At 45.7% G+C, this 27,007-nt stretch overlaps 4 protein-coding genes across 7 annotated transcripts in view; 2 read left to right on the forward strand and 2 right to left on the reverse strand.

Moving 5' to 3' along the window:
- Nucleotides 1-283: 283 nt before the first annotated feature.
- On the reverse strand, nucleotides 284-9,497 carry TSPO (translocator protein). The gene is made up of 4 exons (XM_027660703.1): nucleotides 9,401-9,497; nucleotides 4,399-4,599; nucleotides 1,692-1,830; nucleotides 284-1,019 (listed from the first exon to the last, which is right to left on the reverse strand). Exons 2-4 carry the CDS (start codon nucleotides 4,584-4,586, stop codon nucleotides 843-845), a joined length of 504 nt encoding a protein of 167 aa, XP_027516504.1. The 5' UTR covers nucleotides 4,587-4,599; nucleotides 9,401-9,497; the 3' UTR covers nucleotides 284-842.
- A 165-nt stretch (nucleotides 9,498-9,662) lies between these two features.
- MCAT (malonyl-CoA-acyl carrier protein transacylase) lies at nucleotides 9,663-12,947 on the forward strand. The gene is made up of 4 exons (XM_027660702.1): nucleotides 9,663-10,124; nucleotides 10,268-10,355; nucleotides 10,498-10,715; nucleotides 11,052-12,947. Exons 1-4 carry the CDS (start codon nucleotides 9,678-9,680, stop codon nucleotides 11,472-11,474), a joined length of 1,176 nt encoding a protein of 391 aa, XP_027516503.1. The 5' UTR covers nucleotides 9,663-9,677; the 3' UTR covers nucleotides 11,475-12,947.
- Nucleotides 12,948-13,827: 880 nt separating this feature from the next.
- On the reverse strand, nucleotides 13,828-26,700 carry LOC113955383. Of its 3 annotated transcripts, none has more exons than XM_027660799.1 (5): nucleotides 26,425-26,700; nucleotides 16,813-16,949; nucleotides 15,466-15,567; nucleotides 14,743-14,854; nucleotides 13,828-14,340 (listed from the first exon to the last, which is right to left on the reverse strand). In XM_027660799.1, exons 1-5 carry the CDS (start codon nucleotides 26,599-26,601, stop codon nucleotides 14,245-14,247), a joined length of 624 nt encoding a protein of 207 aa, XP_027516600.1. In that variant the 5' UTR covers nucleotides 26,602-26,700; the 3' UTR covers nucleotides 13,828-14,244. The 3 variants fall into 3 exon arrangements, with proteins under 3 accessions (XP_027516600.1, XP_027516601.1, XP_027516603.1); XM_027660800.1 differs by lacking the exon at nucleotides 26,425-26,700 and adding an exon at nucleotides 24,027-24,055; XM_027660802.1 differs by lacking the exon at nucleotides 26,425-26,700 and adding an exon at nucleotides 23,927-24,033.
- Nucleotides 26,697-27,007, forward strand: part of TTLL1 (tubulin tyrosine ligase like 1) — a 15,519-nt gene continuing 15,208 nt past the window's right edge. For both annotated transcript variants that reach the window (XM_027660798.1, XM_027660797.1), the window contains exon 1: nucleotides 26,697-26,768. The gene's annotated coding sequence lies outside the window, so the exon portion shown is untranslated. The remainder of the gene's footprint in view (nucleotides 26,769-27,007) is intronic.

Below are 27,007 nucleotides of genomic sequence, written 5' to 3' on the forward strand. Positions count from 1 at the left end.
TCCTGATGGATGTAGGGAGACATTCAGATGTATTTGTCACTTGTAGGAGAGCATAAGGCACTTCATGCCTTCAAAGGATCTGAGAACATGTAAGAAAGTGCCTGTGGACCTAAAGGGGAAGGTGGGGCCTCACAGTTTCTTCACAGGTGCTCTGAGTTTCCTATTTTGTCTTGCCCAGTGCAGTGTGAGGAGAAGAGATGAAGGGGCTGTCTTTGTTAAGATAATAAAACCCTTTTGCCTTCTGCTCCAAACAATTTAAAAACAACACAAGCAAGGAACAAGGTAAGTTTTACACGTAGTTTAATGCATTCAGCTGACAGAAGGATGTGCCTTGCTTTGGAGTAGGAAGGCACAAATTGTTAAAAAAAGCTTGTCTTCAATGTTTCCAGAGTACAATGACCAGAAGACAAATATCTGGCAGCTGTAGTGGGACTGTGCCTGGTGGGGAACAAGAGAGATTCAGGCCACAATCATCCCTGTCACTGTTGGGAGCACCTTTCTGGAAGCTGGGTTGGTATGTGGCTGGATTTCTTCCTCTGAGCATGATGGAGTTCCTGCTTATTTCTGGTAATAGTTAAAGTGCTGCTGTCATATAAAATAGAATGCTGTCACAATGTAGCATTAGTACTTTTAAATCAACACCACTTTTTAGTTTGCTGTAAAACCCAGTCAGTGACTTGCCTGGTAAAGGCATATTTGTTTCAACAAGTACTGCTTTGTCAACTTGTAATTGGCAAACTAATGGTGGGAGTAGTTCAGCTAAAAATAAAATAAGGCCATAACTTTTATGTATAAAAAATTATTGTGGGGAAAAAACCCCAATCTTTCTGGCCAAAAACTGGTTATTCAGGTTTTTTCTTGCTGGGATTGTCCTTCCAGATCCGATAGTTGAGTGCAGAAGCCATGGTGAGCCAGGCTAAATAAGGAACCATCAAATAAGCTGCTGTTCTGTTGATGTTGTACCAGGAAGCAGCTGTAGCTGTTGCTGTCCCAGTTGTGAGCAGGAGAGTCACCAAGCCCTGAAACACAGAAGGTGGTCAGTGTTGTTTTCCCTCGTTGCATTTCCTTGACTCCACAGTCTTTGTGTGGCTCTTCCCACCTGGCTCTGTCTCCCTCTCAGCTAATTCCTTCTCAGAAAATCAGTCAGCAAAATAAAAAAACAGATCTCTGCTGAGTTAAGAATCTGTTCAACTCATAAAATGATATAACAGGTACAAGAAAGGGCATTGCAAAGTCTTCCCCTGTTACAGCATCTCATGTATATCTAGAGAACCAGACAAATATTTTTTTTATTTTTTAGCCAAGCTTTTTCTCTTCAGAGAACTGCAGAAAATGAGTCTCTTCTCAAATGGGTGTTGATTACCTGAATAATGTTGTAATAATAAGCTTCTTATTGCTGCTGTTTGCCCGAGAATTGTAGTAGGGCATAAATGTTTCCATTTTCTAGTCACCCAGAGCTTTTACCAAAGGTTGGCAGGAAGAGCTGCTTGAAAATCCATACATTTAAGGATGCTCTAGAGAGTCAAACCCTCTCAGGTGGCTGCTGGCATGCATTAAAGAGAATTTTAGAAAACTTCTGCAAGCCTTTTTTTCTGTACTCAGGCTCATGATTGTGACACAAACCTTTCATCTGAGCACCTTGCAAATAGGAGTAGAAGCCTTTGACTAAGAAACTTTAGTTTTCCACCTACCCATCCCATTTTGTGAGCTCCAAAAAACACTGGGGTCCACGCCCAGTTTAGTGCCAGCTGCCCTGCATACAGACCCAGGGGAACCACTGACTTCTCCTTGAAGCCTCCCAGTTCCTTCCACACCAGGTAGGAGCCGTATCTGTAGGGAGAGAAGGGAAGGTGGAATTCACTGCACTGGTCAGAAAAGCTACCACACATTCTTGATCAAATGAAAGAGATTAATAATTAATAATAGATTAATTTGGAAAAGTACATATGCAGGTACTACTTGGCACAGCAACTGAAAGCACAGGGTGGACCAACTGCTTTGGATAACAACCTGGAGAGAGAAAAATTCCCAATCCTGCCAGAGTTCCCCCTTCTAGGTGAGATGACCTCCTGCATTTCAGTCTCAAAAGAGAATGTTGAGATAGAAGCAAGTTTTAAGATGCAAATAGTGAAGAAACTTCATTTTGGTACTGGGAGATGGTGCTTTAAATAAGATGTAATAAAAAAATCACAACCCACTAAGTTTTTAAGTGGATGAAATGAACGTAGGAGAAATAGGAACTGAGTGGCATCCCAAGGCACAGCTGAGTATGGGGAAGGATGGTATTAGAGCAGGAGGAACCCTTCAGTCACTTTTTGGAAGGGAGAGGACAAAGGTGGGGAGAACAAAGATTTTAGGAGAACCGTGGAATTAACCACAAGGAGCACCCAGCACCCTCCTGTCTGCAGGATCCTGGCTACTGAAAGATCTTCCCAAAAGATTTTGAACAGACTTTAATACCACAGAAGAACAGTTCACTGGAGGGAGCTTACAAGCTGCTAAAGGCAGGATTTGGGAGTTCTACTAATGTCAAGTTTATTTTTGCACTGGAGAAGCCTGAGTAGAACAGGGAACATTCATCAGCTAAGACTTGTTTCTTTTGCTCATTTGACTTAGATTTCAGTCCAAATGACTGCACAGCCTTTCCAGGGTAACTCCAGTAGAATCCCTTGGATAAAATGCCAACATCCTGAATTGTTCCAGAATTGGAAACTGATACAGACTGGGAACTGAACTGGACAGCACGGGGCCCATTTGTATTTCTCCTGGCAGTGGAGCAACAATGGAGACCAATTTGTAGGAATTATTTCTTCAGGAGCAGACAAACATCCACAGGAGTAATTGCAAGGAGTTTGTCTTCATTGGTAGGTTATACAAGAAGGATTTTTTTGTTTGTTTGTTTAACCCACTTAGTGACCCAAACTTGCTTCTTGGCCATTACTTTCATAGGGACTGAGCAACGCAGCTTTGGTATTTTGGCAGTTTGATTGCAGAGAATAATAAAAGCAAAAGAAAGTAGGGGGCAGGGTAAGCATTAGAAACTTAACAGTCTCCTAAGTAGAAGGAATTCTGAAGGAATGAAATGTCCTGATCATTTAAGGAATGTGTGTGCATGGTGGATTACAGGAGAAAAGCCTGGTAATAAGTATGATCTTTTCACTGAGCTAAATGTACAGTACAGAACTGAGACCATCCACCTTCTGATATACTGATTCTGCTATCACTAAAATAAGGGATAAGCTGTGACAACTTGGACTCTTTTCTTCTAAGGTTTTTAAGCTGATACCCAGGTTTATGATGAGGAATCCAGGAACAGGGTTTCAAACTGTGCAGTCACCTTGAAGGAAGCTGGGAAGGCCACCCAGCTCTTGTCTCTTTGATAAAAGGCATGTTTTTATTCACAGGACAGTAGTGATCTGATTCAAATGGAATGTGTTTTGCAACAGGTGGTCTGGTATTTAAGATAACCTGCAGGGTGACTTGTGTAATGTTCACTGGGAGAAGATCTGGTCTCTGAGAGTTTATATAGTTAACCCAATGCTATACACAAACTACAAGTCACTTAAAATGGCCAAAAAAAGGCATGTTACAGCCCAAAAATTACTATTGGGTTAGCAACAATGTGTGTTTGAGAGCTAGGAAAAAACATAATGAACTTTGGTAGGCACAGCTCAGCACAGTTTACACCAAAGCATGTGGTGTTGGTGCTTCTAGAGCAGGGAGGAGGATCAAAACTTCCCAAATTCCTGAGACAACCTACCTCTACAAATATTTTTGCTACATCATATTAAAAGTAACAGTCACACTGCCAAAATACAGTATTATTAATCTCTCGTGGTTCCTGTGGGAATGGTACTTGGCCCTGTGATTCCTTGTTCATTCGACAGCACTTGCTGTGCTGTCAGGTATTTTAAATGAGTTAAAGGAGGCAGTGAATGATTTCAGGCATTTACAGTTTAGCAGCCTGGAAGTTTTATTTGAGAGGACATGTATGTTTTGATTTTGGTTTCTTTTAATTGAGCTCTGTTAGAACAGTTCTATCCTAATTTTCCTCCTTGCCCCTCACATTTATTTGGTTTTAATTTTCCTAAAACTACTGAAGGACATACTTAGAAGAAATCCCAGTGCTGCAGCTTGGCAGGTCTCTCCCTCAGAATGAACGAGGAGAGCAAGTTAGTGGCAGCTTTTCAACCTCCTGCTTTTGATGTGGATGCCTGTGCATACAAAATGTCCCATCAAACCCACACACAACTCCCCAGACAGGTTTCTACCTGTTCAACAGGCAGCCTGACACAGTTTCTTACAAACACAGAGCCACAGGAGTACAGTGATAGTTCTCTGGTCCAGCATTGCCCAGTAAGGAACTTTGAGATCAGGTGAAGTGCCTTAAAAACATACCCCATGGATGTATAGAGAGTTCCCCACACAGGAGCAAACACCCAGTTAGGTGGACACCAGGATGGCTTCTGCAGAGTTTGATACCACGTTGGGATTTCCTTTTTGGTTATAGTGCTTCCTAGAAATCCCCCTGCATGGGGCAGGAGTGTGAACCCCACGGCTGGGGCCCAGGCTGATACCACTTCCATGGAGACAGTGAACCTGGAACAAAACCAAACATGCTGATTGGCACAAAAAGTTTCCATTTTTAGCAGATTTTAAAAGAAGTACACGTGTGGGATTTGATCCACAGCCTACTCTGGTCACTGAGAAATTAATGGATCTTGTTCCAGCTTCACTGGACAATACTCCTGTGAATTGGGAATGGGGGTGGCAGGACCCTTTACTTCTCTCTCAGCTGCGTGCACTGAAACTACTGAATTTTACCTTCATAAATATCCCTTAAGGGTGTTTATTTCATACCCATAAGTATGCCAGAGGAATAAAGCAGTTTGATGTGACAGGAACTGTACTCGGAAAATAAAAAAATGCAGTAAGAAGTACTTCTGCATTCCCCAAAAAGCCCATTCACTCAGTGAAAAGGCACAGCCAAGAGTGAGAAGAGAGCACGTGCAAAATAATGTTATGTGTTGTACTGCAGTTTTTAGGCTCAAAAGCTTGCTGAGGGTGCTCAATGGGGCCTGTAAGAGGGTTGTGAATTAGTAATGGACACTTGAGAAGCTGCCTCTGAAAACAAACACCAGGGAGGACAATGAGAAGGCAACGACTTCAGTGGTGTTTTGTAAACAAGGAGATCTCAGCGGATAAATGGGGAGCCCACCTGTGGCTCCTCCGTGAAGCATTCAATCAGCTGCAGCCTGGAAAGTGAACTGGATTAAATCCACCTACAGAAGTGGGACTAAGCACTGCCTTGCTCTGCTGGGCCGGGCTGCTTTAGTTAAGAGCACGGGCAGCAGGAAAAAACAGCGAGCAAGGAAGGAGGAAGAAGCTTCACTGCAGACTTTCTGGCCAAAAGCCAAGCGCTACAGAAGAGCTGTGTTTAGTTTACTGAAATGTAAACAGATCAGAGCTACAGTAAAAAAGGGCAGGACTGAAAAGTTGGGGTTTTTTTTTCAAATATGAGGTAGGCAAATACACCCAATTCCTGTTCCTCTGTTAAGGCAGCAGGAAGGGAAGGTTGCAGCAGTGAGGAAAGAGCAACTGTGAAAGGCCCAGGGGCAAAAGAGTTTTAAAGCAACAAGCATTGCAGAGGCTTGTCAGAGAAAAGTGCCATATTGATATTGTCTTGGCTCTTGTCTTTCCCTGCATCTAAAAACTTCCATTGCTAAGGTCAGCACTGCTGGGATGAGGAGGCAGGGATTCGGGAAGAGGAAATCCTACTTGTAACTGGTAGGAAATGGAGCACAGATTTTGTGGCATTGTGGTGGCTCTGACGTGATGGATTTCTGTTTGGAGATCAGAGACAAGCCTGGCCAGCAAGGGAGCTCCTGCACTTTGGTTTCTGTCCCTGTACTCAGGGCTCTGCCCACACAGCTCTGCAGATCTACTGAAGAGATTTCAGTGGCTGGGACCACAATCCACGGGATCAACAGAAATCCTGGTGCTAAAACCAGAGCAGAATTTGGAAGGCAAAACCGAGAGCAGGGAGGGGCTGGTAAAGCATGCAGGGATGAGAAAGGTTGTAAGGAGCAAACAAGAAAGGGTGCGTAGGGGCTGGGCTGTGGTCAGGCCTTGGGGGAAGTCAAAAATTAATAGAAATGCACACAAAAAAAGGCAGAAGACAAAGCAATACAAGGTCAAAAACAGGACAAAAGAATGAATGGCTGAAAAAAACTTAAGCAGGGAAGAATTCCTAACTAAGGCTGGGGAGAAGGAGAGAACAGGATCACTCAGGTCTTGGGTGAAGGATGGACAAAGCAGAGAGGAAAAAAATCTGCATAGCTCATTGCTGCCATACTCCTGCCTGATGGATTCGACCTGCTTTTTACCGGGGTGCATCTTAAATTGAAAGTTAATAAGATCTCACCAATTTTTAACCTTCTGCTTGTGCTTTGCCTACAGGGAGAACAAACACCACGATTAGTTCTCTACACGTGCTGTCATCTGTGCAACTCCTGTGTGGCTGTTAAGTACTATTTTGTAAAAAGGTGGTAAGCAAGAACCCAAAGGAGTTTATGTTTTATTTGGATGTAACAATAGGAGGGTGGTTTCCTGCAGTGTTAAGCAACTGGACTTTGTCAGGGGTTCTTGTCAGCTTTCCCCCAGGGAAGAAAGTCTGAAAGTGTTGTGTAAGCTGAGAGTGCTGAACACTGCTCTGTTACAGTCATTAGTGAAGAAATGATGTAGGGAATGCACTGAAATAATGCTTAAGTGATGGGAGAAAGGAAACCAGGCAGGCAAAGAGAAACAGGGAAGGCACAAGGCAAAGCAACAAGAAAAGTGAAGCCACTCGTGAGCAGCGAATGGGAGGAAATTCAAGTGAACAGCCTGGACTTACCGGCTTGAATTGAATGTTGGTGTCCCAGTCTTTTGATCACTATTACTACTGATTAATTATATTTCCCAAGAGATTAAATACTACTATCAATTTCCCACAAAAAGCACTAGTTAACTCAGGGGACACACAAGCTGGTTATGGAAGAAGCTGTGTCTGTCTCTCTCTGGTTACTTCATGTGAGTCTTTAGCAGGAGAGTAAGTAAAAGACAAGGATGCAGTGGAGAGCCTGTGCATTCTGTCAGTGCTAAGGCATTTATTTGGTGACCTGTGCAGTGTGAGAGGTTCATAGAACACCCAGTACACTTTTTAAAACTAATGTAACCACAGAGGTCCCTCAGCCCTTTTAGTTCCTTTTAGTGTATTGCTGATACTCTGAAACGACTTGGTGATAAATTACACACCACAGATTTGCTAACACAGCCCTCTGAGCTGCCTCAGGATTACACAACCTAGAAATAACTACTTTTCCAATCCTATCCCAGCTTCACTTCAGGGCGAGTTGCACAATATTCTTGCACCCTGATTTCCATCCTGAGGAAACCTGGATGTCTGTAGATGGTATCTGCAGTGTACACAGCAGGTACTGTCTGAAAGAACCACCACAGTTGGAAATATTTTCTTCTCACACACACTTAACTTGCTTATTTCTGTTTCCACTTCTTATCTCTGCCCTGCAACATATTCTTCCTCATCCTACCCGTTTTCTGTGACTTCAGGCAGGTTCAGCAGTCCAGTGGAGGCTGCTTTTACATACATGTTGCAATAATTTTTCTAGGTATTCAAAACATCTCACTTGCCCAAAGTTGATTCCCTCCTACAAAAAGTAAAAGGAGAAACAAAGGGGAAAAAAAGCCCACTAGTTCAACTTGCTTAATTTATATTGATAAACTATGTGTGTGTGTTGTGGCTTTAAGTCCTGGGAAACTGCAAGACTAAAACCAAAGTTATGTCACAGTTTGTGACACAGAAAACAGTTACCACAAAAAAAGTAGCCTTTTCTTTGCTACATAATCTCAAGTAACAGTGACACTTCAAACAATAAATGTTATATAATATATCTAACAAGTGTATAATATACGTTTATAATAAGTGTTTTTAATTGAAAACAATGGTGTTTATTTAAGAATATAATGCAAGGTGTAGGGATAGAAACAGAAAATCTCACTGCCCAGGTCACACTTCTTTTAAAGTGGCAGAGCACAAGTTGTGCAAATAAATCTATGATTTACTGAAGGTTTACATACAGGGAACTGAAATGTATACTGGAACAAAAGCTTCCCAGGCAATAATTTGCCATTTGCTGCTCAATCTCTTCTAATTTTCCCTTTGTCTGTTTGCATTAAACCCTCTGCACAACTCCCCTTCCTTCCAAACAGCCACCCAATGTCCTGCTGCAGATTCTTCTTGTTCATCATCCACACCTTCTCTTAAAAAAAAAAAATTAAGTTTCTCCTGGATTTTTCTAGTTTAAGTGTTGCCTAGGCCTGACTCCTTTCAGCTTGCCAGGTATTCTGATGGGGTAAAATGCATCACCACTGCTAAGTCTCAAATGCTTTACACACAGACTGCACCCTTTCGCTGCTGGGACCCCTGTGATGTATTTCCTTCTCCCAACTCGTACTAACACAGTAAAAAGTCTCTTTTACTGAGCTGCTCTGACTCAGTTCTTGACACTGTTTCATAACCTTTACACGATGCAAAGTTATTACACAATTGCAACTCTGGCACGGCAACTTTCACTTTTTTTTCCTTTTTTTTTTTTTTTTTAAATAATCTTGCCACTGAACGCTCGAATTGTACCACTGCGCTGATTTGCGAGTACTACCCAAAAATTCGGAAGAAAAACCCAAGCCCTTTCTTTCAGCCTTAAAGAAACGTTACCGAAGGCAGAAATGTTACCGAAGGAAGATGCCTTTAGTTACTGAGAGCGGCCTGAAAACTTCTGCCGAGCGCAGAGAGCGAATGGGCACCGGGCAGAGCCGCACACCAGAGGAACAGGGACCGCGGGCAGGGCTGGGCAGCTGCGAACCGCTGGGAAACTCATACGCCCGATAAAAATTAATAAGGGGCTTCCTTACTTTCTTGGAGGGTTTGTGGTTTTTTGGTTTTTTTGGGTTTTTAAGTTCTTTTTTAAGCACTTCCCACCCCGGCACGGAGCAGCCGTGGCTGTTTTCCCCCAGCCCCTGACCACAGCAGCCCCGTCCCGGCGCCTCCATCCCGGCTGTCCCGTCCTGCCCGGGGGAGCAGGGCCCTCCCCGCCGCGGGATAAACCCACCCCGGATGAACTGCCCCGGGGTCCCGCTGGACGGTGTGTGCACCCAGCGGGGGCTGCTGGATGATGATCCCCCCCGGCCGCGGGGAGCGGGATAAACGCACCCCAAAGTGCCGCGGGAGCCACCGGGAGCCACCGGGACCCGCGCTGGGGCTGGGGCGAGCGGACCCTCCCCATCCCATTCTATCCCTCCCCGTCCCATTCTATCCCACGCCAAGGAACACCGCGGCTACCTCGCTCCGCTGCCGCCGGTCGCGCCTCCTCCCGCTGTGCCGGGCTGGGGCAGCGCCCGCCCCCGGCACCGCCCGCCCCCGGCACCGCCCGCGCTGCTCCCGCCCCGAGGCGGGGTCTCGGCGCGGTCTCGGCGCTGGGCGGGCGGAGCGCAGGGCGGTGAGCGCCGGGGTTTCCCGGCCTCCCTCCCTCCCTTCCCCGCTCCCTTCCCCGCTCCCTCGCTGCCCCCCTCAGGCGGGTCCGCCCCGTTGCCGCGGCAACGCCCCGTGCGGGTTGGCCATGGGCGGCCGGGCCGTGTGGGCGCCATGGCGGCTCGCTGGCTGCAGCGGGCGCGGCGGCCTCCGCGGCGCTGCGGGCCGGCGGCTCAGCTCCCGGGGCCCCGGCGATGGGGCGACGCTGAGCGACCTCCTGCAGAGCTCGGTGGAGCCGGGCGAGGCGGAGGGGGCGCCGGCGGCGGCGAGGCGGGAGCGGCGGTGCCCCCGGGAGGGCACGGTGCTGCTGTTCCCCGGGCAGGGCAGCCAGTGCGTGGGGATGTGCCGCGGGCTGCTGGGCTACCCCGGCGTGCGGGACATGTTCCGCCTGGCCGAGAAGGTGCTGGGCTACGACCTGCTGGCGCTGTGCCTGGAGGGGCCGCGGGACGCGCTGGACCGCACCCAGCACTGCCAGCCCGCCGTGTTCGTCGCCTCCCTGGCCGCCGTGGAGAAGCTCAACCACCAGCGGCCTGAGGTGAGCGGGGCGGGGGGGGAAAGGGGCGCTTCTCGGGGCTCCCCCTCGGCTGGATCGGGCGCCGGGGGCTCCCCCTGGGCTGGTCCGGGACCCGGAGGCTCCCCCCGGGCTGATGTGGGGCTTGGCCGCGCTGTGTCCCGCAGGTCGTGGAGCGCTGCGTGGCGGCCGCCGGGTACAGCGTGGGCGAGTTCGCGGCGCTGGTGTTCGCTGGAGCGCTGGGCTTTGCCGAAGGTGCCTCTGGAACCCTCCCCGGGGATCTCCCACCCCCCCCAAAGCATCGCGAGCCCCTTCCCGGCGTGTTCCCGCTGGGGCGCTTTTTTTTTTTTGGGCGTTTTTTTCCCCCCCCCCCCCCCCCCGTGTTTTCTCTCCCCAGCGCTGTACGCGGTGAAGGTGCGCGCCGAGGCCATGCAGAAGGCGTCCGAGGCTGTTCCCAGTGGGATGCTCTCGGTTATGGGCCGGCCAGAGGCGAATTACAAATTTGCGTGCCTGGAAGCCCGCAAACACTGTGAGTCGCTGGGTATTGAGAACCCCGTGTGCACGGTCTCCAACTACTTGTTTCCGGACAGCAGAGTCATTGCAGGACACTTACAGGTACTGCTGCGGGATAACCAACTACTGCTCCACACTAGCTGTTCCTTCAGTTGAACTCGGCGTTTCGCTCTTTTAAAGCTGTTGCTTTGCACTTCTGCGTGGGTGTTGTGTACGGCCTTAGTTTGTCCAAAAAGTGGGGGTTTTTTTCCAGCACGTGTTCAGTCGATTCTAGTGATCCTAGTTGATTCTGTGATTCCTTTTAGGAGATCTTTCAGTTGTTGGGTTGGAAGAGGAATCCCTTTATCACCATAAGCCTGATGAGGTGGTTCTTGTGGGGCGACTGAGAAAACCTTTGCTGTGCAAGACTCTCACTTTCTCCCTCTCTCCCTTTTACAGGCTTTGGAGTATTTGCAGCAGAATGCCCGAAAATACTATTTTACCCGTACGAAAATGCTCCCAGTCAGTGGGGCTTTTCATACCAGACTTATGGAACCAGCAGTTGAGCCTTTGGCCGAAGTCCTAAAATCCATCGAGATCCAGAAACCGCTGCTCTGTGTGTATTCCAACGTGGATGGCCAAAAGTACATGCACTCCAAGCACATCAGGAAGCTGTTAGTGAAGCAGGTGGTGTCACCTGTTTTGTGGGAACAGACCATGCATTCGGTGTACCAAAGGAAACAAGGAACGGAATTCCCTTACACCTACGAAGTGGGGCCCGGGAAGCAACTGGGAGCCATTCTCAGAAAATGTAATTTAAAGGCCTGGAAACAATATAAACACGTGGATTCTCTGGAAGATGAGGAAGCAGCAGAGACTTAAGTGACCTTTTGAAAAAAAATCCACGCAACTTGGGTTTTTTTCTGGTTTAAAACTCTGTGCTCCCAAGAGAAGAAGTCTTAAACTTTCGTGGCTTCTCCTGATGAAAAGAGCACCACGTGCTTCATTGCAATGAACGTTTTCCTTCTCTGAGTGCCTCAGGTGTGGAAGGAGAGTTTGGCTCTTCCATCTTTGTTGGGACTGCAAAGCTGTCAGCAAACAGGCCAAATAACATTGTTTGGCCTCCATCCTGCAAGCATCTTTCCCTCTCTTTTTTTTTTCTTTTTTCTTTCTTTTTGCCTTTTTTTTTTTTGTTTTTTTTTTCAATGCTTTTTTTTTTTTTTTGCATGGATTCCAGTTAAAAGTTGGTAGCCTTGGCTGTCTGGTGCAGGGATCTTCTGCATGAATACAGGGGTGGAAATGAGCTGAGTTGTGGAGGGCTCTCTCTGGGCTGGAGGGTGCATTTAGAGGATCCACCTGGTTGATGTTCCTGTTTTGTAACTCACCTGACTTGTGGGGTGTTCATCTGTGTAAAATCCTTTTATTCTGTTCCCATATTTCCAGGCAGCAGCCGAAATGTTATTAGGAACGTGATTTTCTTAAGGTTAAACTATCAATAAACTACGAAGCTTTTCTTGCTCTTTTCAGTGCTTTGGGGTGCACCATTCTTGGCCTACAGTAATTTTCCCTCCAGTTGTCCAATGTCACGTTGGTTGTGCAAAGTTCCACAAGGAAATGTTTCACTGGGGGGGAAGAAAAAAAAAAAAAGAGCTCAACAAAAACGTGTACATTTCCTGGCAGCAGGAAATGATGAGCTGGAGAGCAGCAGGTTGTCCTGGAAGGGAGGGTGAATTAAAAGCAGTGGCCTTGATTCTGATTGCTAAGTGGACTGTATCATTAAACAGCTCTTCTGTGAGCTGCAGTTGGCAGCTGTGCCTGCCCTTACAGCACAAATTCCACATTTCTGGCAACACATGTAAACATGAACAATTAGTGAAACACAGAAGAATTTGTCAGCTTCACCACTGGACTGTTAGAGGCTGACAATTAAGGGCTGGGGTTACTGCAAAGAAAATTATTTCAGTTAAAGCTCCCACATTACAGGTAAGGTGTCATTTATTCAGTAAAGCATCCCAGAGTTTTCAATAGGTGGTTAGAATATTGCAACTAAATCCCACTCATGTTATTAAACACTGGATTGTGCTGTGTTAGAAGCTTCTGACTACACCTTTTAAGACCAAATGCAACATTAGTGACTTTCAAACCAGCTTTTATGATAGTTGGGACTGAGCATGGCCCATTGGTGGCACTTTTTTTTTCTTTTAGTACAGTGCTTTAAAATTTCTGTACTTTCTTTTTAATTATTTGAATTTTCAAGTTGGAGAAATGTTTTTTTATTTGTAGTGTTCTTACCATAATTTTTTTCTTTTTTTATTTCATGTCGTCGTAACTTTGCCCAGAATTAAAGCTCTTTGGCAAAAATCGTGCTAGAAATCTTTATTTCCAAACCACTGGATAACCTCTGTGCCTTTGTCGGTGTGTGATGCTGAAGAGAAGTCTGTATCCTAAGAACATTGCATCTTGGGGGCCTTGTTTAATTAGTGGGAAGAAGGACCTGGATGCTGTTTGCTTTGTGTTTCACTTGTTTCCTTCGTGTGACTGGATTTTCTGTTCCTCAGGACTGTGTTTTGCTCAGTGCTGGATGATGAACTTCCCCTCTCTTGTGGTTCAAAGCCTTGCATTATTGATTGCAAGAGTGGGGGGAAAGCAGAGTCCTCCCCCACAGCTCTGGGATGAAATGGGCAGTGCCTCAGTCTCCTGAAATAGTCCAGTTGAGCCTGGCTTTTCTTTTTCCCAGAAGGATTTTCTGAGATGGGCACTTAGGATCATGATGGGATTTGGGCACCATTCATTAAGGAGAGGAGGCACACTCCTCATCACCCTTAAATCTGACTTGACTTGGCATTTGTCTTCACTGAAGAAAAGAGGGGTTTAAATTCCTTGTCTGATTTAAAGGAGGGACTTGAAACGCCAGCCTCGATCACAAATCCATTAAATACTGCATTTTCCTCTTTCAAAAATGCACTGACTGTAGTAGCTGCTTGGCTGGGCAAGGAGCAGGAATCCCCTGTGCTGAGGGGAATACCCAAACCACAGAGATGCACTTTCATTTTTCTCTCACTGAGAGTCTGTAAGTGTCTACTACACAAGAATCAAACACAGCCTGACCTGTAGTCTTAGACAGCAAAAAGTACAGGACAAGATATTGCCATTAATGTGTCTTGGAAAATAAAAGTAGACAACACTGCAAAAGGTTTGAAGCAACAATTTAATTTTTAAAAAAAAGTATATCATGGTTTAAATCTTTACTCCTGCTTTTACAGTGTTAGAATTGAAAGGATGTCCAGCATGCCTTCAGTCTTCCTCAAATCCAGGTTCTCTTTAACAAACTCATTTATATGAAATAGACACTTTATATTGCATTAAAACAAACACACACACAAAAAAAAGACAGACTTTGTAATCGCCTGGAGTCACATTTCAAAACTAGCAAGTCAGGCAGTTTTCCAGCAACAACCTCCTTATTTTAAACATTTTTAAATCTTTAAAAAAGAATGAAACAGCAGTGACCCAGCACTAGCCTAGGTTTTTAAATATTAAAGAGATTTTTATCAGTGTACATTTGAAAAACAAACCAGCTGCCACCACCGGGGTGTTGATGATGTTGGTCAGAGTCCAGCAATGACCTCCTGTTGTAATTCGTGTGTTCACTCTACAGTCCATAATTCAGGGCCCACCAAAAGGCAGCCACCAGCAGGGCTGCAGGCACCAGCTTCTGGCAGACACACCTGAAAGGAAGCCTGGGAACCTGGCGGGAGAAAGGAGGCAGGAATTAGGGATAACAAGCAGCAAAAAGACAAAAAAGCCGACAAGTGTCAAATCCAGCTGCAAAGACCCCTCCTCTCTCCTCCAGGGTGAACACTGCTGGCAGCAGGCACTGCTTATCTCCCCTGGGATAGACCCTCCCAGCATTTTCCAGCGGGAGATGCCTTCCCTCTGCCAGGAATCCTTGGAGCTGTGTGGGATTTGAGCAGCACACCCTGGCAATAAATGAGAAATTCCAGCCTAACGGGGAAAAACAGGGCACCAAGGAATAAACCCCAACCTAGAGCTGCATTATATCCTTTACTCATTGACACTTAATTCCCTTTTAAGTGTTGCTGCTCCTTCCTTGTCAACAAAAATTTGGGAGAAGAGGGGGAGACCATACCCAGCTTCCGCAGCCAACGATGCGCTTCGCCCAGTCACCGTTCAAAATGTTCCGAGAGCTTCTTATAACACTTCTAATAACATTCAATGTCTGGAAAACACTGATAGCAACCCTGAGGATTGAAAGAAAACAAAACAACAAAAAAAGAAAGTGTGGGGATGGAAAATTCATTCTAAAAACTGGCAAAGAAAATACCGAAGTTTAGAAAATTGAAAAAAAGCAGCCAAGAAAAAAAAATCAACCAAAAAAAAAATCAACCAGAAAAAAACCCCAAACCCCAAAAAACCCCCCAAAAACACCAACACAACCCACACAACCACCACCACCCCCCAAAAAAACCCTCAAACTCAAACAAAAACCTCCAATATGTTCCTTCCTGAAAGTCTCATGTGTACATGCATATTTCTCTAAATATTTAGGGTGAATATTTCTCTAAATATTTAGGAAGCAGACCGAAAGCTAAAGGTAATTTGCTTTCTGAATCAAATGATTAAGTGGCAATCTCGTGCCTTTTGACTTTAAATGGCTGCAGTCTGTGGAAACGATTTACATGCTAAAGCTTTTCCTTGTAAAACAAGCTGCAGCGTCTGTTTTCCTTCCTTAGACTCCGTACGAGGCAGCAGTAGTAGCTATATTTTTTTTATCATTATTTTGTGTACAGGAACACCAATTTTTGGTTACCTAACCTGGTTTTTAGAAGGATCTGCCAATAAGGTGACTTACAATCGTGCCAGGTGAAGCAGTGTATCTTCTAAGCTCCTGTGGTACCTCCTGTTAAATTCATCCCCGATCAGGGCCAGCTGACGGCCAACCTGAGTAGCTGAGCTGCAAGATGTGCACGTTAGAGGAGAATTCTGCGACAGCAAGTCCTTAAAAGCACTCTGCAAATGTCAGGTACAGTTATTCCCCCAGCAGCTGGGCATGTAAAAGGGAAATGTTAAGGTCTGGGTTTCTTTTTTTTTTTCCCCACGTTATTTACGGTTTTGTTGATTAAGCATCTCACGCCCACATTTATTATGCAGAAAGAAGTGCCTTGATGTTTTCTTAAAAAGCTGCATATTTGGCACTTTTGAGAAAAACGATTTTTTAAGTGTCTTCCTTTCTTTACAAAAGACAATGGAATTCTGGCCTAGGTTTGGGTTTTCTTCCCCTTCCCCTCCCCCTCCCCCCCGAGTCAAAATATTGAAACAGCCTTCACTTAGAACCTCTCAAAATACTTCATCTCACAAAAATGTTGCCTCTGTCATCCAACATTTATACTCCAATGATTTCCATGATGCAGTCTGGGTCTCCAGCTATTGGGTGGTACCCTGGTATGAACTGACCAAAACCTAAAGGCTTTTAGGGGGGGGTTCTGGGGCACAGAGAAACCTGAAAACAACATCTGTGGCAACATTTTGATGCCAAAACCTGGTTATGCCTTCCTGATGAAAATCTCCAGTTAGATTTAGCTTCTCTCAGACACAGGTTTTTGTGTTTATTTTGGTACACAAATAACAGGAATATACATTTTTATTTTAACTTGCATTTTTGCTGAGATCTGCTTGCGTGAGATCTGCTGAATAGTCACTGGGCTTAAGAGCTTAATTCTAGAGATCTGCTTAAAAAAACTTGGGCTTGCTCTGGTCAGTCCATCCACCGAAAAAAAAAACAAAACAGAACAACCCAAAACAAAAACCACCCACAGAAAGGAATTTTCACAGATGGGGGAGAAAGGCAGCCCCTGACTCTTCAGCTGGAAAAAAATGCACGTATGGGATTAAGCAAAACCCAGAGCAGCACCAGCAGCTCGCTGCGAGCGGCGCCTGGAGAATTATGTAAAAATGGCCTCTTCAGCTGCTTGTTATAACAGGTGGGTTTCCAATGAAGAGCCACATCTGTGTCCCTGAGCAAGATTAAAAACCTCACAGGCACTTTGTGCTGCCTGATGGTGCACTACAGGTTATCTACACTTGCATCTATCCCGTTCCCAGCAGCACCCACTGCGATTATTTGGCTTAGCAAAGTCTCCTGGAAAGTCTGGCCCTCTGTGCTGGGGGGAGGACAGGAGGAGCATTGATGTGGTGATACCTGATATCAAACTCCATTTGCTCTGTGGTGTCTGGGATTGTCTGGAGGTTACTGTAGGTCTCCTCTTCTGGTGCTCCACCGGGGTAGCTGGAGAGGACAAAGTCCCCGGGGGTTCTCCTTATTTGAGGCATCTTGCTCTGCAGAGAGTCATGACAGACAACCTTGTGGCTTCTTGTTACGTAAGGTCTTCCCAGCTTGGATGGAAATTAATCTTTAAAGTGCTCTTAAAGTTGCTCTTTTTACTCCTCCAGTAGTCAGAACACGAGTGCTGCTAATATTAACTATTTTGAGAGCAGTCAAAGGAAAGTTTCAGTGACCCAACAGATGTTCAGCAATTCAAACACAGCAGCATTTAGATGGCTGCTGCTTTACACTGGCCCAAAACAACCTAAAAATTGGAAAATCTCGATAAATATAGCTAGTGTAGTCAAGTATAGTTTCTCAGTAGTTTCACTTAGCACGAGATGCTTTCCTACACCGATTGCAACAACCTGCCTGGCACTAAATCAACTCTAACCCGTGGAGATCCCCAGGCAGCAAAGTATCTAAACCAAACTTGAGCAGGTTTTCCTAAGTCTTTAATTTAGGCCCAAGTTTACACACCTTCCTCAGCTGGAGGCCACCACCACGGAAACTACAAGCAACTCACCACAGAAATAAATCTAATGAAGATTCAAACCCATTAAGAGCTTTCCACCCAGAGGAGTGGACAGAAGGAACCACTGAAATCAGTGGGGAAGTTATTTGGAAAACACTGAGACAGCAGAGCTTGGAGAGGGGCTGATGTTTTTGTAGTCATTAGGAGTGTTTTATTTGGCTCATCAAGGGAAACAACATCAGAGTTGAGGACGGGGATTATTTCAAACCACACACAGCCTTGGGCAGGTAACACTCTTGCCCCTTGGATATTTGGTGGCTCTGCCTGATGTCCTGAGGATGCCTGATGATGAACCTAACTACAGTGTTCTGGAGATGCCCTGGTTTTATCTGGCATTGGTTTTGCCCAGCTTTTTGGATGGTTTCTTTGCTTCCCAGCTCTGTCCTTACAGAACTGATGCCCTTTGTTGATGGTGTGATCTTGGACGGCAGATTCCTTTCTCCTTTTAAGCACGCTCCCAGCAGGTCAAATTAATAAAACTCAACGTGAAATATTCTCCCAGAAATGAAACTAAACCAAGCAAAAACTAATGTCCCCTGGATATGGATTCGGTTTGCCACAATTCTGCAGCCTTGTAAACCCTCTAAATTTTACACCGGGGATGAGGTTAAGGCCTTTGTGTCCCGAGGGAGTCTTGATCTTCTCTCAGTATTTAGATGAAGTTTACATTTTCCACAAAGCAAAGTTATTCATAATTAACGTGTATATATTATTGCATGAGCAAACTCACAGAAATGTGATACTAGATAAATGAAAATATACTTGGTTTAAAGAGTAGGATCTTAGTGATGTTAATGTGGCGGGGGAAAAGCAGCTACAGACCAGTTTCAGCTGGGTAGATGTTATGTGTCATACAGTTTGTAGTTTAATCTTCTGGGTTTTTTCCTTCTGTTCACAGCATTTCTGCTTTCCTTACAAAGATGTTTATAATCTAGGATTTTAAATACGTCCAGAGTTCTGAAAACCCCAGCAGTGCTGGGGTCAGGTGTTCTGAATTTTACTGCAACTGCTGTGAGGGAGTTGTGGGACCCAGCTCTGTTTCTGAGGGGAAATAGTGCAGTCCTTTCCTCCAAGGGAGCACCTCTCTGAACATATTTTACAGGTGAGTTAAAAGGCTTATTTCATTCAGACAATCTTTTTTTAAAAAAGAGTCTTTTCAGGTGCTATACTTGCTTCAAAAAATGCCGTGTCCTGTTTTAAATTCTTCCTTTATGTATTCCTGTTTCTCTCCCCTCAGTCCAAAAAAGAAAAAAAATCGGGGGAAAAAAAAGGGTAATGTTCATAGAGGAACTTTGTGCATTCCCGATTTCCAGATACTCAGTCACCCCAAGGACTTTGTAGCTCTGAACCAGGGCAGCCCCTGATTTGAGAACTCCACCAGAGCTCAAGAAACTTGGGAATGGCAGAGGAAGGTTTGGAGGATCTCAGAGGTGTGAAGTGCTCACTCGGACACCAGGCAGACAAAGTAAACATCCAGGTATGTTTGTGGGGTATTCCTTTGGCCTCTGGGTACCACGGGGAGACTCAAACAAATGGAAATGGACTCACTGTGTTTCCTCACAGCTTATAAAGCCCTTAAAAGTTACCTAGTAAAACAAGTACTGTAGTGGATAAAATGTAGAAAGGCCAAGCATAAAAAGTCAGCTGTCTACTGCACATGTATACTAACTATTTTTAGCTTTCACAACCATGTAGTGAGGGAAAAAGAAGAGAAAAAAAAAAAACCACTAAAAAAAGGTATCTTCTTTTTCTCTCTCCTTTTTTTTTGTCTTCTTCATTTCTAGACTAGATGCTGGTTTCACATTCAAGGGGCCACACAACGGAAACGTCTATATCTGTGTGAGATGAAAACTGTGCTCTGAAAAAGACCTATAATAAGTCAAGGCACCACAGGACTCAGACATGTAAACAAACCATACAACACCACAACAAAAGCCCCAAGTGCAGCATATGCCACCTCACACCTGTTACCATGATAATACCTTCCTCCCACGGGCTAAAAAAGAAACTGTCAGAGCTGTTGGGTCGTGCTCCCCTCAACTCAGCTGCAGCCCGGGATGTTGGCTTTGCCCATCCAAAAAAGAGGGGAGTTATAACGTATTTTATGGGATGGACAGTGTTGAGGCAAAGGCAGTCTGGCAGGGCTACTCTCTTAAAGAAGTACAAGATGGCTCTAATTTAGTTTCAAAGCTCAGCAATTACCTTCTTGGCCTTGGGGTCACTTACTGATCTGTGTCATCGTTTTTAAAATTTAGGTGTATGGGTATAACGTAGAAATGCACGTAAAAGCTACATTAACATGGACCTGTTCTGCTCTTCAGATCTGGACCTGTGCAGAGGAGCAAATATCACACTCCACAGGCTCTCCTGGTTCCCCAAAGCAGGATGTGTTAATCTTCCACCACCCATATTGCACTTGCCTTCTTTCTGCCTTCAGCAGAATAAATAATGCATTTCAAGTTTAAATACATACTTAATATTCTGCTGAATATCCTATATCCAAATTTTTAAAAACAGCCCTCTAAGTGGCTAATTATATGATGGAAATTGTGGCAGTTTATGAACACAATTATGACTGAATAATGAAGCATCCTCGGTGGAAAGATGATGTTTACGCTGTGTTTACTTTGCACAGACAGGGTTTTTTTATTTGTGGGTTGTTTCTTTTTTTTTTTTACCTAGCGAAAGAGAACAGAAAATCTTCTTGAAAAAAGAACACGTTGCTAAACAAGTCATGCCAGTCGGTGAGTGGGGGGAAAACAGAAGGATCTGAAATTTACTTTTAGTCAGAAATCTACTTTAGATTTGCTGTGTTAACTGTTTTTAAGACAGGCACAATAATACTTCAGTATAACGCACTGAATGCATTAATTATAGTGAATGTATTATCTTTATGTATTTTATGACATCTGTAGTACAGTCTATGTGCACTTTATGTCTTAGACATAGAATCTTACATGTTTTATGCAGACATGACACCGTAAAGCTAACAATAATTACAATATGCGGTTTAGTATGTTTTAAAACTGGTTATGATAACAGAGAAAGTAATAATCTAATTCCAATATTCGGGCTCAAGATTCCCAGTGCCCACCTACATAAATACAGATTTCCAGACAGGACCCTCACGTTTACCCCCAAGGAACCAAAGCACATCTCAAACTGTTTCAGATTCTCCCAGCTGCCCATGCAAACCAAATTTAAATGAAAAACAAACAGAGGCTTGGTTGTTTGCATATATACCTCCAATCCATAGCCAACTCTTCCAAAACATGACATCATCCTCCCTGCTGCGAATACAAATCTCTAATGCCCGTTTTACAAGGGCGAGTCTTTGATAAAACCAGCAAAGATTAAGAGCCAGTTCAGGTTTCAGAGAACCAGGAATATGAATGTCCCATCAGTAACCTCAGTTTCTCATGGAGAGATGAGAAGTGAAGTCATTGCTACTCGTTTTTTTAATAGTGCAGGTTAGTTAACCCAGGTTGCAGGATTAACTCTTAAATCAGTATCAGGTCAAGGAGCAAAGATAAATTAATTCTTTGTCTCATACCGTGTTCTCAGTCAGCTTAACATCAATGACCTTGGAGACTGTTTACACAAAACACTTGTTAATATTGCCTCAAACAGCCTTTAAAGGCACACTTCTGTAAATCTAAAAAATGTACATTCTGCTTCTTACATTTTTCTTCATTTCTGGTTTTCTGCTCATTAACTTAGTGATGATAACATGCCTTCACTGGGAATTTAACACAGGTTCTCTCCCCTCAAAACAGGATAGGGATTAAGCATTTGATTATATTTAAACTGAAAAAAGAAGTATTCCTTAAGCAAGTTCTGTGACCTCGGTAGCAAAAGAAATGCATAACTGAGGGAACCTTTTAAAGTAAAGAGCTTGTACAGGTATTCTGTATTTCAGTCTCTGCTGAAAATGTTTAAGGGGCCCTGGTTCTGAGTCGGGACTTCGAGAATCCCTCAAGATTTTTATGCATCACCAGCATTTGCATGTTGTCTGTGCACCACTGTACCGTGCCAGTTAATACATGACTCTGGAGAACAAGAGATCTCCACCTTAAAAAGCAGGCAGTACAGTTATGTCCACATTAAAAAGCCATGATTTGATAAGCCTACAAAGTATCACTTTCCTTGAAGAGTCCACTGATTCCTTCAGTGCTCACAAACCCATTTCTACGGCTTCTAAATAAACAAGAAATGAGGGGGGTCTGCTTTTAGCAAGATGAAAACATTAATTACCCAAGAGGTTTTATGGGAAGAACTGAGAACACTGAAGAGAAAAATATATTGATACCAAGCCGAAACTATTTCTGTTAAAAAAAACCAAACCAAAACAAACACAAAACCTCACACACACTCTGCCACATTCAGATTTTTGTTTTGTGACAGCACCACCTATCTCAGGGATATCACCTTTGTTCTACTTGTTTACAAAGAGCTAAGGTTTAGATTAAGTCAGAAAGCTCCTGCTCTAACATTTACATTTCCCTTTCAAAACATCTTCTGCCCTTTGCACTCCTCAGTCCCACCAAAAGGTCGAGATTCTTTTATAATGAAGAAGCATTTGTTTGAAACTGTTACTTGAATTGCACAGCCAAGTTGCAGGAGGTGGGTATGACAATGTATGTAGTCATCTATTTACATTCATTCAGGTGCCTCTGAAACCCCAGTTATTGCTGCTGGATTGGGAAGATGAGAGATGTAAGCACAGCGTGACTGTAAGCCTAAGAACTCAAATTTAACTCACTATTTGTGCTGTCATTCCTGTTCTGCACATCCATATACAGAATTAAAATGCCACACTGTTCTCATTTTTACTTAGGCTCCCTGTATTGGTAGAATTTTGGTAGTAACAGTTTTACAAACGCTTTTTCAGTAAAATTATAAATTTATTATATTATTATAAATTACGGCATTACAAAGTTATGACTTAAAATCCTCGTTCACCTACAATGTTTTAGTGTTGGGGTTTTTTTCTTAATAAAATAGGTAAGGTATATTCTCTACCTCTTGAAGACATTGCAACTCACAATAAAAATAGGGTCTCTTATTAAACAGATCAAATGTACAGCACTGACTGTGAGGAGCAAACAGAGGTTTTATGCACAGAACTCACCCTGCCCCAACACACCACTGTATTTCTTCAGACACAGTGTGTTTTTCACTCATTTTCTTCTTGTAGATTTGTAGCCCCTACTCATGTAAGCTTTAATTTTAGCACCTGGCTTCCCAGTTTCATTTCAGATTCACACTGCGTTAGGAGGGGTTAAACTACTCCCTTTGGTAACCTCAGCATCAAGCTCAGAGTTATTATTCTACTCCCACCAGTTCTTGCTTTGGCCCTGCAGAAGCTGAGTGCACTCAATTCTTCTCAGTCCACTCTTACAGTCAATGGCCTATTGATACAAAAATCCTTAAAAACAGCTAAGACAGACACCTACCAAACAGGTAAAGCAAGAAATTTTGTTGAATTTCTTCTTTCAGAGATAGTCTCTACAGTGGTGACATTCTGACAGCAGAAGAGATCAAACGCCTTGAATAAACATTGATTTTTTTTCTTCATTATACTCGGTGCTAACTCCCGTTCAACTGACACGCATCAAATGAAAAAAGATAATTCAATATACCCGAAATAAGTTAACTCAAAACAACTTTATCCATGTACCTGTGACAGAGAGTGACAATGGAGCCCACTCTGTCCTCCTGTTACACACACGGCCTAGGGAAACAGATTCAGGCTAACACTCACTTTCCATTTAAACACCTAGAAATCTGCTTAATCACAGGACTCACCACGCTGCTGAAACCACTCCTTGTGAAAGGGTTTAAACATTACTGAGGGTACGCTGCCCTACAGCGCTGTGTACAGTATCCAGTATCTGTCCCCATCCCTGCTGCCGCACATCGCTCCCGCTACCAACACCCCGCACACAGGCGGAGAAAAAACGAGTTACTCGGGAACACTTTTAGACGTTTTAGCAGCGGCGCGCACTTTGCTGTGCATCGCGGGCTTATTTTGAGGGCTTATTTCCTGCTTTGCTAAAGAGTGAAAGCACACGTACCGCGCTCGTCATTCGCGCCCAACACAAGCGCGGAGCACACGGGTCCTGCCCGCAGCATCCTCGGGAGGGCACGGGGAGCAGCGGGCACAGAGAGCAGCCCGGACAGGGAGCAGCCGGGACAGGGCGCTCCTCCCGGCACCGCCGCCCTGGTTTGTTAAACCACATCCATCCCTCCTGCTCCTCCTCCCGAAGATGCTGCGGCGCCGGAGCCGGCGGAGGTGCCGCCTGCGCGGGACCGTCCCGGGACACCGCGGAGAGCAGGTGAGGGAGGCGGCGGGTCCCGCAGCGCCAGCCCGGCACCGCAGCCCGGCTCTGCCCCGTAAACTCGGGTTCTCCCGCTCCTCCTCCGCCCCTCTCCCGCCGGGACCCCGCCGCTCACCTCGTCCCGGCGCCGCGGGAACGCAGGGGCGGCCGTCGGGAGAAGGTCGGGAGAAGGGGGGGTCCCGGGGGTCCCCGGCCCTGCCGTGCCGGCCACTCACCGCGGCGTCCCCGCCGAGTGTCCCTATTGTCCGCCCGGCCCCGCCCCGGCACGGCCGCCCCGCCCCGCCGGGGACACCGCACGGGGGGAGCGGGCAGGGAGCGACGGGGCGGGCTGGGCTGGAAGGGTGGCGGTGGGGTGAGCGCTCTTGGACGGCGAGGAGCGCGCTCTCCTCGGGGTTCAGCTCAGCTGAAGCGGCTGGGGGACACCTGCGTCCCCCTGCTGTCCCCAGGGTACCTGCGGGGAATGTGGGCGCAGAGCAGGAGAAGCCCCGGCAGCAGTTGCCGAGGGGTTAAAGAGAGAGAGGGATTTCGCTGCTGACCCCTCGCCCGAAAGGTTTAGTGAGGTCATGGGACTCGCAGTGTTTTTCTTTTGTGCTGTTGATAGCGGGGTGGTGAGTGATTCAGGCGGTGGAGAGCACGGTTTTACTGCAGAGGAGCTTTAAAGGAACCAAAACCCCCTGTTGCTCCACGCTTTATTGTCATGTCAAACAGCAGACTTTACCCGCTAGCGTTTGAGAGTGGACTTTGCCCTCTATTTATAGTATGATTTCATCGCTTTATGAGTGAAGGTAAACACCAGGAGGAGCAGAACCAGCAGCATAGATACAGCACTCCCCCTGGAGCTGGGATGTCCTTAAGACTTTCACGGCTAAGTTTTTAAAGGTACAAAAGTGCTTGTGTACGTGTGTATCTTACCCGAACCACTTCGGCGCTATGCATAGCAATCCTCCTTGTCACGCGGATGTTTTTCTCTCATCCTCGAGCTCCGTACACGAGGTTTACTCATCTGTGAAAGGAACACGACAAAGCTTATCTTCCCGCTCATGCCAAGGACTGTGCTGTGTTTGCATTTGCACATGTTAGATGAAAATTGCCTCGAAAGTACAACATAATAAAAGGGAAATTAACCTCCGTAATATCACTTCGTGCCATGACTTTCTCCTATTCACGAGTTCTGATATTTCAATTCTTGTATTTACTGAGCTTCAAATCAATAACAGTTCCTCTCCCGAAACCAGGCTTAATTCTGCACATACAGGTAACCTTGCTTAACTCAGTGAGTCGCCTCAAGCTTAAAATAGAATACCCAAATGTCACCACAGGAGTGATTTCTGTCACAACGATAACAAGCCAATGCTGCCACAGCATTTCCTGATACAATAACAGCGAGCATCACTGAGCTGCTCTCAAATTACCCTCCACTTCCCTTGTTTTAACAATAATGTTACAAAGTGGAGATGCCTTAATATTAAAAACTAGAGCGTCTGTTATTAGCTGTGATTTAATACTGTCAATGTACATTTCAGAGAGACAGCAAAACAAAACAACAGCTTTTTATCCCACAAAACTGTAACTGCAATTAAGGACTGCTGAATTAAGCTAAAAGACTCACATAAAAGAGAAACACCAAACAACGGTCTTTAATGAAACACTTGATACATTTAAAAAGTGGTATTTTTTTCTCAGCTTTCCTCTGAGGTATGATGGGTGCAGGGACCAAAAAAAAATAAATGATTGACAGCAAGGAGAAGACTGAGGTGCACTTTTCTTGCCACCAACTGTCACAGCAGAGGTCCCTCCCTCCTCGATGGAAAGAAGGCTGTGGAGGCTGCTCCCCTCTGCTGCCAGAGGTATTGTGGTGCCAGGAAATTTCCACTGCACGTGACCGTAGGACGATACACTGCATTTTGCAGCTGCTTTCATAGCTGAACTAGGGAATATTAATTATTAAATTTAACTTTTTCCTTTTAGTCGCATCCTCCAAACAGCCTATTACCAAAGGGTGATCTGGCGAATCATAAAGCGTATTTATTTTATTCAGATTATTTGGGGAATTAAGGCCCTTAGGAAATAAAGAGATCATACATGGTTTCAGAGTTATTTGCTCTACTCGGACACACTGCAAACTGCTTTTTTCAGCCAGTGGCGTCATGTATCTATTTTTTTTTTAATGAGCTCTTTGTCTTACAGGGACAAATTAAAGGTATCATAAGTAATTTGTCCATTTGTCCATTATGTAATACCTTATTGTTTTGTATTGAGCCTACCACAAAATGTCAGTGATCTGACATTTACGTCGGGTGTCTCAACATAATCTCTCCTTGGAAGGAATTTTGAATGTGTAAATCAGGCTTCTCTGCACAGGATCTAATGCCATAACTTTTTTCGTACTATTTCACTGTGAATTACAGTTGTTGATCATGCTGACGGTGGCACAGGTTGCCCAGAGAAGCTGTGGCTGCCCCATCCTTGCAGGTGTCCAAGGCCAGGTTGGATGGGGCTTGGAGCAACCTGGGATAGTGGAAGGTGTCCCTGCCCATCCCAAACCATCCTGTGATTCCATGATGATACTATGACCATCTGGGTGAAAATCTGGACGCTTCCTTTGAACAGCACCAGTACAAGAGTAGCTATTCCTACAGCCACGTGGGCGAGGAACACTTTAGCACCTGATGGGCTCGAACAGACGGGCTCGAGCCTCGGCATCCGAGCGCCCCTGGGGGTTTGGTGTTGCGGTGACACCCAGGGATGTTCTGTCCCGCCGTGGCCTCCCGCCAGCCCCCGCCTGCCCATGAACTCCGTGCCGGGTCGTCGCTGAGGGGCCGCCCCACACACGACATGGCGGCCGCGCCATGGCGGCCCCGCCCCGGGAGCGCCGCCGGAACGGGCGGGGCGATGGCGGCGGCCGGCGGGGACGGCCCGGCCTGAGGGGCAGCGGCGGCCGCGCCTCCCGCCGGCAGGTGAGAGCGGGGCGGCGCGGGGAGGGTCGTGTGTGTCCGTGCCCCCTCCCCGACACCCCCTGCACACGCATTCCCCATCTTCCTCCTCCGTCCTCCTCACCCCTCTGCCCCCCCAACCACACACCCTCCATACACGCGCGGCCCCTTTCACCCATCACACGCACTCCCTTTATCCCACGCTCACTCCATTCATCCCACCCCCCCCCCCCCCCCCCCCCCCCCCCCCCCCCCCCCCCCCC

The sequence above is a fragment of the Corapipo altera genome, unplaced genomic scaffold (genome assembly GCF_003945725.1).
Source record: "Corapipo altera isolate COAL_440 unplaced genomic scaffold, ASM394572v1 239, whole genome shotgun sequence".
NCBI classification, from domain to species: Eukaryota; Metazoa; Chordata; class Aves; order Passeriformes; family Pipridae; genus Corapipo; species Corapipo altera.